The 14534-nt window shown below is 40.3% G+C and overlaps 1 protein-coding gene across 1 annotated transcript; it reads left to right on the forward strand.

Annotated features, from left to right (window-relative positions):
* The first annotated feature begins 1979 nt into the window (after window positions 1-1979).
* On the forward strand, window positions 1980-11862 carry c1ql3a (complement component 1, q subcomponent-like 3a). The gene is made up of 2 exons (XM_071527561.1): window positions 1980-2591; window positions 11683-11862. Exons 1-2 carry the CDS (start codon window positions 2004-2006, stop codon window positions 11860-11862), a joined length of 768 nt encoding a protein of 255 aa, XP_071383662.1. The 5' UTR covers window positions 1980-2003.
* Window positions 11863-14534: the final 2672 nt, after the last annotated feature.

Below are 14534 nucleotides of genomic sequence, written 5' to 3' on the forward strand. Positions count from 1 at the left end.
TTTAAGCCCTCCATCCATCTCAGAGGCAATCTAGAGTAATGGCAACCTGACTCATCCTCTATTGCCGTTCAATTGTTTTGTCAGAGTCTATTAGATAGACAAAGCTTAGGCTGAAAAATGAACCCGGTCATGGAAATGCATCATTATGCGAAGGCAATACCAGTCAGCTATGAGAAACAAAGGATGAGTCGGTGACCTTTTCCAACTATCACTGTTATTCCTCCACCCCAAAGCTCACTCTAAGATTGAATAAATTCCAGCAGCCAGTATTTCTCTCAGTCATCGCTCTCGCATTTGAACACCACAACAGCATTTGAATTTAGGCTGTTGTGGTGTTGCTGTTTTTCTCAGATGCCTCTCCTTCCCTTTAAGTGGATGCTGTTCCTGCTTTGTTCTTGCTTCTTCTCGATTCATCTCACGCCTTCCAAGGACACAAGTCCCCGGCTAACCAAAGCCCATTGATTTTCACTGGGTGATTTATAGGTAGAGTGTGTGTTGGGGCAGCCCTGATTGTCTATGGGGGGCTGCACTGTGCCACTTTAATGAGAGTGGTGACACAGGGGCAGAACAGCCAGGACCCCACCAACCACTGGATGAGCTACTAATGTACAGCTGCTGCTCTTCTTACTGTTCACAATAAACCCAGGAAGTGCGCAGGAGAAAGAGAGGGAGCATGTGTCTAGACTAAAATGTTAGTCAACTGACTAAACCTCTTTTTAAGGTGTTTGTGTTTACACACTGACTTGAGCTCAGTTGACTGCATGAAGCCGGTGAAGTTTCATTTCCAGTTATTTCATTGTGTGTCACACAGTTTCAATGTGTATCCATACTTCTATAAGCCCTTAACAGCAATTCATCATTCTCTACTGTGGTATTGAGTGAAGTGCCAATCCAATGATCCTCTGTTACCTTCACAGCTCATTTTCAGGGACTCTCAATAACTGGACATTTCGAGGCCTAATGAAGCCAGACTAGGCGAGGTTAGTTTGATTTTAATACCGTCAATACACCAACATTCCCTCAACGTCCTTGTTTTGATCCAGAAGACAAATTGGTTTGTTTCTTTATGAGCTATGAATCAATTAATGACTTGAAAAATGTTTCTAATGTTGGCAATTAACATGAGCAACTACTTGCTACTTGCCTCTGGTTTTCTGGTAAATTATATGAAGCCTTTCTTAAGTGAACGTGTTTTTTCTCACTTCTTTTTACTCCAAATAATCTATTTGTTTGGTAACTTTCCTTATTTATCATCGGCCTAATTGCCTCTTTATTTGCGTTTGGTGTTGAACCCGAATCCTGTAGGCTGGACTGGGTGTGGGTGGTGTCACTACCACATTTGTATTTTATAGACTATGGTGCGTTATCTTTCCCTCTCTCTCTCTATCTCTCTCTCTATCTCTCTCACACACACACACACACACACACTCTCTCTCTCTCTCTCTCTCTCTCTCTCTCTCTCTCTCTCTCTCTCTCTCTCTCTCTCTCTCTCTCTCTCGCTTGGTCCTACTGTGTCTCTGCGCTCTTTCCTCTTTCAGCACTATAAATCAGAGGGTCTCCTGGACTGAAGCACGGAGGATTATAGCTGCTCTACAAACAGTTTGCTTTTAGACCTGTGGATCAAAGAGGACCAGACTGGGTGTCTGGATCTGAAGCCATTCAGAGATGCTAAATCCAGTGCTTTTGGAAATCAGCGAGCAGTAAAGTAGCCTGGAAAGGGCTGAACTTTCAGACTCCAAGTGACACTTGAATAAGCAAACATCAGCAGAAAAAGTGTGGAGACAGAAGGACCGAGAGAAAAGGACGTGTAAGGGGGCTTGGCCCTAAAAAGTTAATTAACATTACCGACAAGGCGAAGTGTAGCTCTGCTACTTTTTTTTCTCTAAAGGGTTACCTCTTCAGCCAGCAAGATTTCACCCAAAAGCAGGCAAGAGGATCGTCCTGCGCTGACGCGGCTGGTCGGCAGGAAGCGACTGGTTGCGGCGGGGGTCCTGGGGGTCGTCATGGTTCTGGTTCTGGTCATCCTCATCCCGGTTTTGGTCAACTCAGCTGGGACGGCGGCGCACTACGAGATGCTTGGTACCTGTAGGATGGTGTGCGACCCCTACGGCACTAAATCCCCGACCAGCACCGCTACGGCGGACACGGTTCGAGACAACAGCCTCGTCCAGTCTTTACCCACTTTTATCCAAGGTCCAAAAGGGGAACCGGGTCGTCCGGGGAAGGCGGGTCCTAGGGGTCCCCCCGGCGAGCCGGGACCGCCTGGTCCGGCGGGGCCACCCGGGGAGAAAGGAGAACCGGGTCGACCTGGTTTACCGGGCCCTCCAGGACCCAACGCGGCCGGAGCCATCAGCGCTGCCACTTACAGCACCGTGCCCAAGATCGCCTTTTACGCAGGGCTGAAAAAGCAACATGAGGGCTACGAGGTGCTGAAGTTCGACGACGTGGTGACCAACCTGGGAAACCATTACGATCCGACCACGGGAAAGTTCACATGCTCCATCCCCGGGATTTATTTCTTCACCTACCACGTCCTGATGCGCGGAGGGGACGGCACCAGCATGTGGGCTGATCTGTGCAAAAACAACCAGGTAAAAAAAAAACAAAAAAAAAACACGACACTTACCCATCCGGTTACGCACAGGGCGCAACGAGGACACACAGAGAATAAATGGAAATGCGTGAACTGCGAATGTAGTAGTTGACCATCAACTACATACCTTGTTATCCAGATCGGTGTTTTAAAAAGGGGCGCATTGTATACAGTGGCTGTATTCGAAACGTATTAGAAACGTTTTACGCGTGACACTGTTGGTGCGCTTTGTTGAAGCCAATTCATCCACTTCACATCCACCTCCTCCTTCAGTCGCGTCACACCACTGTACATATAAAGTGACTGTATAGACTGACTATATGGACTATTGACTGACTATATAAACTGACTATATAGACTATTAACTGACGATATGAAGTGACCATATAAACTATGAATCCTGAAACTGACAGTATGACAATTTGGCATTAGCAGACGCTGTTATCCAGAGCGACTTACAATTAGTGCAACAGTAAAATAAGTGAACATTCCTCAAGCATCAATAGGGTCAATAGTCAGATAATCCAGAGTATCATGAAAACAAAAGATACCACAACATTAAACAAGAAAACTAAGTGTAAGTATAATATTCAATAGCATAGTAACAACAACAACTAAGTGCCAAACGTGTGTGTGTGTGTGTGTGTGTGTGTGTGTGTGTGTTGGGGACCATGCCTTGGGTAAGGGGAATCAAGTAGGGGGTGAAGGGAGGCAGGTAAGGGGTCAGGATTGGGGGGAAGCCTGTGGAGGATATCAACCCTGGTTCGGGTTAGGGGTCAAGGCCAAGGCAGGGGAGCAGGATACGGACCAGCTGGATGAGGGGATAGGCAGGGGGCAGGAGGTCCGGGGGCGAGGTGGAGTCTGAAGAGATGGGTTTACTGTGCAGTCCTGGATGAGTTGGGGAGATCATTCCACCACTGCCAGGAGGGAGAAGAGCTGGGACCAGGCAGAGCAGTGGCCAGGTTGTCGCAGGGAAGGGAGGGACCTGTCTATATAAACTGACTATATAGACTATAAACTGTCTATATATACATTCTATATGAGCTGTCTATTTAAACTGACTATATAAACTATGAATTGTCTATTTAACTGACTGTATACACCATGTACTGATGTGCACAGGCAGCAAGCGCCACATGGGCTTCTGTTGATCTAACAGCCTTTAGGGTCAGTTAGATCTGGTGGCTCTGTATAATCAGCTTTCATTACGTCAAGCTAAGAATGACTACTGTTAGATTATTATGAGATCACAAGAAAACCTATTCAGAACCAATTCATTAAACCCTTGTAAAGAATTCTATCAATTACACATTAATATGTTGTCAATTAATAGGTGTGCGCTTCTTCATCTGCTTCTTCTTCTCATTATTACTATTATTATTGCAATTATTATTATCATTATTATTATTATTATTAGTAGTAGTATTAGTATTATTATTAGTAGTAGTTGTGGTGGTATTGTTAATATTGGTGGTGGGCATTACATTTTTAAAGGAACAACAGAGGCCACTTCATGCAGCAATCCATGCCTTTTCTCTTGGCTACATTTTATGTTTTATCCATAAGAGTGTCCTGCGGTCTCTTATCAGGCTGCATGGAGGCTGTCAGGAGCAGATCTAATCCCACGGCCCCCAGGGGCCAAACCGCTGTTGGAGCGCCGCTCCACCGAGCGCGTCCCTCCTGTCCGTCAGCGCACTAATGCTGCTCCAAACAGCACAAAACACACAGCAAACCGCCCTGGAATAAAACCCAACAGTGTTTTATGCTGTGACAAATAAAAAGCGGAAAACTATGTCTTCAATTACTGGTGAGACTTTTTAATATCCTCAAACAAAGAACCCGTTCCTGTTCTTTGTAAATGATCAACAAACTGCTACTACCTTGAGCTGTGATCCATTTGAAGATGACTTGTAAAATGCAGCAGAGTCAATTAGTGGAATGGTATTATCAGCTGATTTGAATAAGCAGATTCAAACCCTGCTTGATTTACCTCGCTGATTTACCCTGATTTCTCTTTTTAATAACAGCAGGCAAGGTTACTTCTGCCAAGTATTTGATCCAGACTGTTTCCATAAATTGATACTTTCACATTCAGTCCTATTTCTGTTAAACAAAGGTTTGTCTCTGATATGGAGCTGATTTATTTCCCATCCAATCTTTACTATCTGCATGGAAAGTCAGTGTTAGGCGCCTCCAGCCAACTAACAGAGGGAAGGAACATTTCCATTAGTTAATTTTCACAGGGAATTTTCTCACAGGCTGCTATTAGTTTCTGTGTTTGACACGTTATCAAATAATAATAATAATAATAATAATAATGATATTAATAATAATAATAGTAATAGTACAAATCAATTGTCATTAGATGGAAAAGTACATGCAGAGATGAAGCAATGGTTTAAAGACATAACTATCCAAATGTTTGTGGCCATTCATTTTGCATTTACAGAATATCCATTGAGGGGATGTTATTTTGATCAGAGAAAATTACCATTGACGTGCAGAAATGCAAAAATTGGCCCTTATCCAATGTGTCAATCACTGTCAAATACTGTTCTTTTCTATATTTATGATACTAGTTAGTAGTCTAGTCTTAGTGTATGGTAAAACGGATGTGAAATTATTTTTTAAGAGCATCGGAGTCTGGTACAGCTTAGTATGATGGCTGCAGTCTGTATATAATATCTAGGTCCAGATATTTAGCCTGGTCTCCTGAAATTGTGTCTTAAAATGCAAATAACATGCTCCATGCTCGAAAAGTGAGAGAAATGTGTTTCCTCAACAGGAAAGGATTACATAGAGGAGACTGGAATCAGGCAGTAGTTTGACACTGGAATAGCGCGATGGAACGTAAGGGCGTGGAGGCCAGGGGCGGACGGGTGGATACATTTACCTTCATCTCCGATGGGAATGGGAGAGAAGCTTTCATTTTCAGCAAAAGTGTTTCTTATTTACCTATGACCCAAACATTACCCTAGCCTTAACCAAATTGTTGTCATTAATATCATTCTTTAAACTCAGTTAGATAAGCACTTATGCTTACTGCGCTTGCTATTCAAATCGTGCATACCTCGATGCATTGCATTTCTTGCATAGTACAGTGGAGGTATTCCTGTTAGTTACATGACAGTGTTCAGAATAGGTTCTGTTCAGACAACTGGCCTAATCATTTGGGGGATTGGCCTTGGGGAGGGAGGAGGATGGGAAATATGTGCTGGGAGGTTCTTTCCGTACCCTTTTCATTATTCTCCCTTTTATTTATTTTCTCTCTCTGCGCCCACAGTTGTATTTCTGCTTTAGTCCACTCTAGTCTTTTATCATTTACTAAAGCACACTAAACCTGAACATCAGATTTAAATTGGCCTCATGGAACATTTCACAACATTTCAATTGCTTTACTGCAGGAAACTCATCTATCAGACACCGAACATGCTAAACTTGAAAGGGACTGGGTTGGTCAGGTCTATTTGTCCTCATACAGTTCAGATAAAAGAGGTCCTGCAATTCTCCTAAATAAAAAAATTAAATTTATTCTAGAGTATCAAGAGAAAGATCCCGTTTATTCTTATAAATGGCAACATTTTAGGGCAACACTACTATATTGAATGTCTATGGGCCAAACACGGACTCTCCCATATTTATACACAGCTACATTTCTGACATGTTAGCCCCCTATGCCCAAACGCAGACTGCGATCCTCAGGTATGGCCCTCCTCTGTGTTCCAAAGTCCCGCCTCATCACAAAAGATGACCGGGCTTTTGCTGTCAGGGCGCCTCGATTGTGGAATTCCCTGCCTGAGGATCTCAGGCTAGTTAAATCAATATCATCTTTTAAGTCACTCCTTAAAACTTACTTTTATGTAAAGGTATTTTCTTACTGTAGCTGTTATGCCTCCTTTTTATGATTTTAATATTTTATTTTCTCTTTTATCCTTGTTTTATTCTCTTATTTCTTTTCTTTTAGTCCTACTTTTTACTCTTATGTTTTATGACAATTTTTGAACTCTCTTGGCGATTTGATCTTGTTTTGTAAAACACTTTGAAACCTTATTTTGAAAAATAACGTTTATTATTCTTATTATTATTATTCTTATTATTTATTATTATTATTATTATATCTGACACAATCTTGTTATTTCACTAGCATAGTATGGGAATTGGGATCATTTCTGGTGATTTTAACTGTGTATTAAATAATGAGTTGGACAAGTCCTCCTCTGCCTCAGTTTGAAACCCCAAAGCCTCCAGTGCTCTTAAAAACTTGTGTAATTCCACTGGCCTTGTAGATGCGTGGAGGGAACTGAAGCCTAATTTTAGAAATCATACTTTTTATTCAGGCCGCATAACTCTACCTACCTGCATGCATATGGTGTGGTCTAGCAGTATAGGCTCCATTGTATTATCTATATTCAAATATTTTTATTGGCTTTTTAAATGCAAAAACATACAATCGACGAGACCACAAACGATATCTACAAGATATAGAGAAAATAAAAACAACAATGATAAAAAAAAATACAAATTATTACACATATTACAGAGATTATCAATCAGTTAGATCGTAGTCCTATGTTTCAGTGTCTCTAGCAGGGAATTCCAGGTCAAAGTAGTCCAAAAATGTCTGCCAGACTCAATAGAATCTTTGGGTGGATCCCCTGGTTGAGTATTTCAGCCTCTCAAGCTTTAATGCGCCATCACATCCCCAACCCAGCGTCTGTGTGTAGCTGATCTCCAATTAAATAAAATAAGGCGTAGAGCCAATAGAGATGAAAAGGATATGGCGTCTGACTGGGCAACAGATACCTTCACCTCGTCAGGGACCGCACCAAAGACTGCAATTACGGGGTCAGGGCTGATCTGCTTGTCGCAAATATAAGAAAATGTCTCAAAAATAGAAGACCAAAATTGTACCAACGTTAGGCATGACCAGAACATATGATAGAGGGTGGCTGGAGCCTGATGGCATCGGAAGCAAGTTGGATACGTCCGGATATATCCTGGCAAGCCTGCTCCTAGAGAGAGCTGGAGCCTATGGAACACTTTAAATTGAAGCAAACCATGTCTGATACAAATAGAAGTTGAATTTATCCTCTTAATTGCCAATTGCCAGAAACTATCCGAGATCTCATAGCCAAAGTCCTCCTCCCAAACCGCCCTAATATGGTTAAGTGATGGGGAGGCAATTATTTGAATAGCACAATACAATCTACTCACAACTCCCCTTTGATTTGGGTCCCCATCCAACCACTCATCCATCCAACTATTCGGCGGGAGTATCCATTGTATTATCTGACTATGCAACAGTATACTTAAATCTAGATATGGGTATTACAATCCCCCAAATTTGTTATTGGAGATTTAACATGGCTTTAATTCAAAGCAAAGAGTTTTGTTCCATAATAAAAGAGAAACTCTCTCAATACTGGCTTGAGAATCAACATTCCCCTGTATCACCAGTAACTAGTCCATACGCGCAGGATGTGCACGCCACAACTCCGCGCAGACTTGCCAAAAATGCGCATAAACAGCGTAGATTTGGCAAAATGGAAAAATCAGCTTAGTCAGTCCCTGCCTATGCCAATGCTCAATGCCCATGTGTAGTTTCAGATTGATTGGCCAAACCATTGAGGAGCAAAATGGATGCAGACAGACAGACAGACAGACAGACAGACGGACAGAGTTTTCCTCATTTTATAGTAGGATAATCTAGGAAGCTGCCAAGGCCAAAATAAGAGGTTATGTTATTTCACATACATCACTGATCAAGAAGTTTAAGGCATACTGAGTAGGATTTTGCGGGTTGTGGCTTGTAAATACAACTTTCAAATATGACTTCTCCTCCCTGCGGTTGCCAGAATGGTACAAAACCATAAAAAAAAGTACAGCCAACGGCAAGCAGACAAGGTACGTTCCAAAATGAGAGTGAATCTGGGGTTGGCTTTCACCCGTTGGAGAGTATTGAAGGAGAGGATGGGGATGAAGAGCAATGTGGAGTTGGCCTGTTTTTTGTTGGACAGGTAGGTGCCGGTTAGCGTAGCTATCAGCTTTTCTATGCGCTAACAACGGTAGCTTGGCACACAACACACACTAGCCCTGACCGGAACTCCAGTTACTCTGCATTAGAGTTCAGGATCGCTAGACAGCGTGGCTTTTAGATATAAAACGATTTAGCCACCCACTGCCAAAAGGTTGACGCCCAGAAACATCCCGAAAATTCGGAAGGCAGACTCTCTGCAGACACTGACGCTGTCACAGACTACCAATGGATGGATGAGTTTATGCTTTTTCACGGGGGGAAATCCTACTCAGTGTGCCTTTAAATAGAGAAACACAGACAAACCTGAGGTAAAGGTAGAGAAACTGGAACATTATGAATTTGGCAATCTATATATTCTTAGTCGGTTACTTGCTCATCAGCTGAAAAGGGAACAAAATGAAAGGTCTATTAAATCAATAAAACTGACTGGCTCTATAACCTATGACCCTCTTTTAATCAATAAAGCATTTGGAGACTTCTATAAACTCCTGTCTCTACCAGCTTTAACAGAGGAGGATAGGGCAATGCGGAATGCACCTCTTTGCCATATTATGACGCCCTGGTCCCCCCTCCACCCTACCCCCTTATCACCCTCCCCACCCAGCAAACAAAAACAACAGACAGCCAACGGTAGACAACCAAGAAAAACAAAACAAAAAATTATGCAAGACAGAAAAAAACAACAACAACAAAATAATCAACAATACACAGGAGTATAAGACAGGGGGCTGATAAGAAATGCTTCTGTATATACAGTATATACCAAGTTCACAAATCAGCACAACATTTTTTCAGAGTAATTGTATCAGTAGAGTCTTTTAGAGGTCGCTATGCTCGATGTCATTAACATATACTATACAAAACATTTTCTTATACAAATACCATTTCAAGGAGGTTGATGTACAAACTACATGGTGCCCTACAGACAAGACATACACCTTTTGTAACCTCAGGGTACGTAGACCACCAGATCTATGGTATGCTCATTATCCTGTACAATTTTGTAACTACAATACAATCCATACATGTACAGTTGTCGTTATTATGAGGCTGATGTACACAAAGCGTTGTACATCGCCTGAGACCCAGGGATGTACAGACCACTACCTCAGAATCCCAAGAGGCTCAAATCTGTGGTCCAGCGATCACTGGAAAGTAACCTAGAGATCTATCCTAAATGTACCGACATAAATATTCAATAACTTCTAATTTCTAATTCTTCCATAGGACATACTACACCCCATGTGATAAGGAAATATATACTATTATGCATGTATTCTGGCAATGTGACCGGATTCAACCTGGAAGAAAGCCCATTTTCACAGAAAATATTTGATCGGGAGTTTGACATAATGCCTAGCTTATATTTATTTTAACATGACAGCAATTTTGTTCTTTATTCTGATTCTGTACACTTGTTGGACACAATATATATATTTTTTTGTGAAATATACAAAACAAACAGATCAATAAACCTAAACTTATTACGCAAACGTAAAGCACAATGATGTTCAGCACATCATTGACAAGGCTAATAAACAAAGGCAATTAGCTATGCTATAAAACCTGTGTATAGGAGCAATGATTAGGTTATCTATATTCCGATCGACCTCTCCCCCTCACCAACACACATCATCCCAATTCAAGAAACACTTCCACTTCATGAAACAATATATAAACTCCAACACACTTGAATCATTATATCCAGACCAACAAAGAAGACTAGACTGAAGAAAACGAACGGAATCACGACACTATAAAAAACAAAACAAACAAAAAAAACAAACAAAAACAAAACAACAACAACCGAACACGACCAACATATAATTATATATATATATATTTTATCATGGCCTAACAGCTGTATTGATCTATCAAGACCATTGTTGTAAAGTACACAGTTTTACCCATTTCTTTTTATGGATCACTAACATCTCATTGTCATTAGCTATTGTTTTCTTATTTTAATAATGCTTAACCATTGCTGTAAAGTAGCCTAATGTTAGCATCGATTATGTTTGGGTTCTAAATATAAAGAACTTCCCTAATAAAATCAGAAGATTACAAATGGCATCACACCCACCCCTTAGATCTCTGAGTATTATGGGCTGTATATATAGGATGTTTCAAAATTTTACATGTTGTACTAAGTGGGTTTTTATATATTTTCTGTAACCAAGATGCTTTTAATGACTGGTCAAGAGCTTTGTTATTAAGTAAATTTAGACCAGCATTGTCGTAGGAATTATAAATGCATTTCCGCTTGATCCTCAACATTTAAAGAAACTGTTGTCTGGTGTAGGTAAAGCTTGAAATAGGTAAACTGAGAAACCACAAGTGTGTTTATTAAAGTTACTTTACCATAAAGTGATAAGGCTTTCCCTCTCCAGGGCAATAAGATTTTATCAATTTTCTCCTATTTCATGTCAAAATTAGCCGTCATCAAATTGTTTTTTCTCTGGGATATAAATCCCCAACATTTTAATATTAACATTGCACCATTTAACTGGAACATCAATAGGTAGTTGGAAGTTTATACCTCTCAATTTTCCCCAATTTTAGACCTGAACATTTATCGTAATTTGGTATTAATCCTGATACTCTAGCAAAGGCATCAAGAACCATAATTAAAGCATCTAACAAAGATTTTGATGGTTGACACAATATATCTTGCCAAAAAGTGTATTTTATTAATGTGGTCCACCCATGAAATACCTTCTGTGAAGATGTGGCTGTCACATATTCTGTCTATAGGTACGTATTTATATTGTTGTACCACCCCATTCTAAAAAAAATCAATAAACACATAATTCCAAAAAAAAAAAAAAAAATGCCATGTTCAATTCCTGCTATTGTCACGGTGGAGGAACGTAATGTTCACAGAATTTGTGTCCACAAAACATCCACACACAATCTGCGTTTCAGAGTTATTACTCATTTCACAATATTTTATGAGACTGTATTGAGATATTGACTCTGTGCGTATGGTGCTGTGCATGTTTGTGCGTGTATATGTGTGGGGGTCTGTGTGTTTGTGTGTGTGCTCCTGCAGGTGCGTGCCAGTGCCATAGCCCAGGATGCTGACCAGAACTATGACTATGCCAGCAACAGTGCTGTGTTGCATCTGGAGCCAGGAGACGAGGTCTACATTAAACTAGATGGAGGCAAAGCTCATGGCGGCAACAACAACAAGTACAGCACCTTCTCTGGATTCATCATCTACGCTGACTAGACATTAGGAGCTCACTTATTGGACCTATCAAACCCTCAGTCATTGCAGGCCTTATGGCCCAACCCTTCACTTCTCCATCTACAAATGTTGATGGGAATGTTGATGTTCAAATTCATTCTTTAAAACTCCCTTGGGACAACCAACGTAAAATCTCCTCCACCTCCACTGCACCATTTTTTTCTGGATTCATTGTGAATACCAATTAGGACCTCACAATCTTCTGCCCTGACCCACTTTCACCTCACCCCTGTCTAACCCTACCAGTAATCTGAACCTTAAAGAGTAATTCTACCCTCAGTTTGAGCTTCTCTCCGCCTACTGCGGGATTTAAAAAAATGCAAGACATTGGGGGTGAAGAGCAGGGGAGAAGAGGGAGGGGTTTGGGGTTGCTAGCAAAAGAATAGGATAGTTGTCCTCGAACATGGCTACATCTCCAACTGAACACCAGCTGCTCATTTTACCCACTGGAGGGCGAACTGAGCCAGGTTTAGTGAGATAAATACGGCACCGGCAAGTAATGCACAAATGTTGACAATATGACCAGCGTTGTTGTGTTTCATAACTACATAATATTAAATACCAGTTTAGAACTCAAAAAAAGTGTTTTAGTGTGGAGTAACTATAACCATAGCCATTACTGTAACCCTAACTCTACCCCTCACCATACCTTCACCACAGTTGACCTGAGGCTGACCCTTGACTCATCATCCATTCAGAGAACTAAAAGGAGCCTTTCCTTCCTCCACCTTCATGGCTACCGCCCCCTACAAGGCTAGATCTATATATCTCCTACTTTACATATTCTGTCTTCATCGCTGTCTACGGTGACAGTGGTTTTGGATGAGAGCATCAACTCAATGGCTGAAATGTCAAAGATCAGGGTCTAACCAGATCCTCTCCTGACACCTCCATGTCCCACTTCAACTTCAAACTTCTGTCTCCATGGTTGTTTTGCCGTTTCACGGGGGTGGTGGTGGATGGGAGTGTGGCGGGGGGGGGGGGGGGGCTTAGGGTTAGATAGGGTTCTGATTTTAACCCCTCCTACTAGTACACAAACAAATAATGCAAATCAACAACAGAAAATCTACTATAGACAAAAAAAACATGGTAAATCAAGTAGTTACAGTATATAGCAGCTGTGCAGGGTGCTGTTAATGTAGTTCTGTAAGAAAAGAAAAATACTGGCAAAACTAAAGCCTATTCATGTAAGACTACTGTGTACAGTAGAGCCTGGGATGATTTTGTGCAATACTAATAATTAACTATATCAACAGTGATAATATATTGTAATTAAAGAAAAACCATAGTCAGTATATTTTTGCTATAAGTGTCATGTTGAGAAAATAGTGGGGAACTGCTGGTAATACTTTACTTGTGCATTGTGATGCATTACCAGCAGATTATAATCCCACTAGAAACCTAGATTAATTTTTGTTACAATATAATCATCATACAGAAATCACCTACCTTATTTTCTTTTTAATGGCATGTCATTAACTGTACAGTTACCCCATAAAGTATTCAACCCCCTACATTTTTTGCACATTGGCTTTATTGTCTTATGCTCTGATTTTAATAAATGTGCTTATTATGTGCTTATGATGCCTTATAATGTGGTTATGAGCACCACTTCAATTGTAATGTTAATGAAATGCTTTCAGATTAATTCCTTAAATTATAAAATGCATATTTATTTTACTGCCACAAAAGAAAATGAAAATTGTGAAATTTTAAAAGTCATTTTCTGGGGTCTCATTTCTAGAAAGGTCTTACGGTCACATTTGGTATTACCCGGTGGCGCCCCAGCAACTCACGATAAAGTAGTTATTTATAAAACATCAACTTGACATGGAAATGGTTGTTGCTCTACGTCAAATTCGTATGAAGGGGCCTAAAAATATTAATATTGATAGGTGATAGGTGTTGATATCATTCTTCAAACTGAGTTTAATCTTTAAAGAAAACTGATGAGTAAGTATGATAGTAGTCAGTGTAATATAAAGTTGTAGTAAGTGTACACAACTTTATATTAAGTCAATTATTGGTGGTGTGTAGTTTAACATTACAAACAGGGTAAAATATCCTATAAATAGTCTGCTACAAGAAGCAAACAACTGTCAACCATTGCTGCACTGGCTTTGTTTATAGAATGACTGCATTCACAAGGCAAACTGCTGCGAACATGTTCAAATTGAAGTTCATTTGTGATTTCTATATTACAAGTGGGTAAGAAACACTTCAAACAAATATACACAGCTGTGTTCAGTCTCAGATATTTTTTATAAATTAGACATGAGCACATTTTTAAAAATGATATTGAGATAAAGATTAAGTACATTTTAAAAGTGAGGCCCCTGATGTGTTGACTTTGGTTGAGTGGCTTTCAGGGACACTGAAACATGGAGGAAATGGAGGAGTGAGGGCTTCCATGTGGAAATTTAAATAGCTACTGTTGCTGGTATTGAGCAAAAGGGGAGTCACCCACCCCACCGACCTAATTACCTACCCCCCCCCAAACTACCAGGATTCTTATAGTTTTGTATTTTTCATTTTTATTTACATTTAGTTTTTAATTTTGGTTTTCAAATTAATTTAGTTTTAGTTATTTTTTTATTTTTTGAAAGTGTTTAGTATTAGTTTTTATTTAGTTTCAGTTTTAACATTTTCCTTAA

Source organism: Centroberyx affinis, unplaced genomic scaffold, assembly GCF_046629955.1.
Source record: "Centroberyx affinis isolate AG114_WGS23_722 - 3 ecotype Tasmania unplaced genomic scaffold, CSIRO-AGI_Caff_v1 ptg000113l_1, whole genome shotgun sequence".
In the NCBI taxonomy this organism is placed as follows: domain Eukaryota; kingdom Metazoa; phylum Chordata; class Actinopteri; order Beryciformes; family Berycidae; genus Centroberyx; species Centroberyx affinis.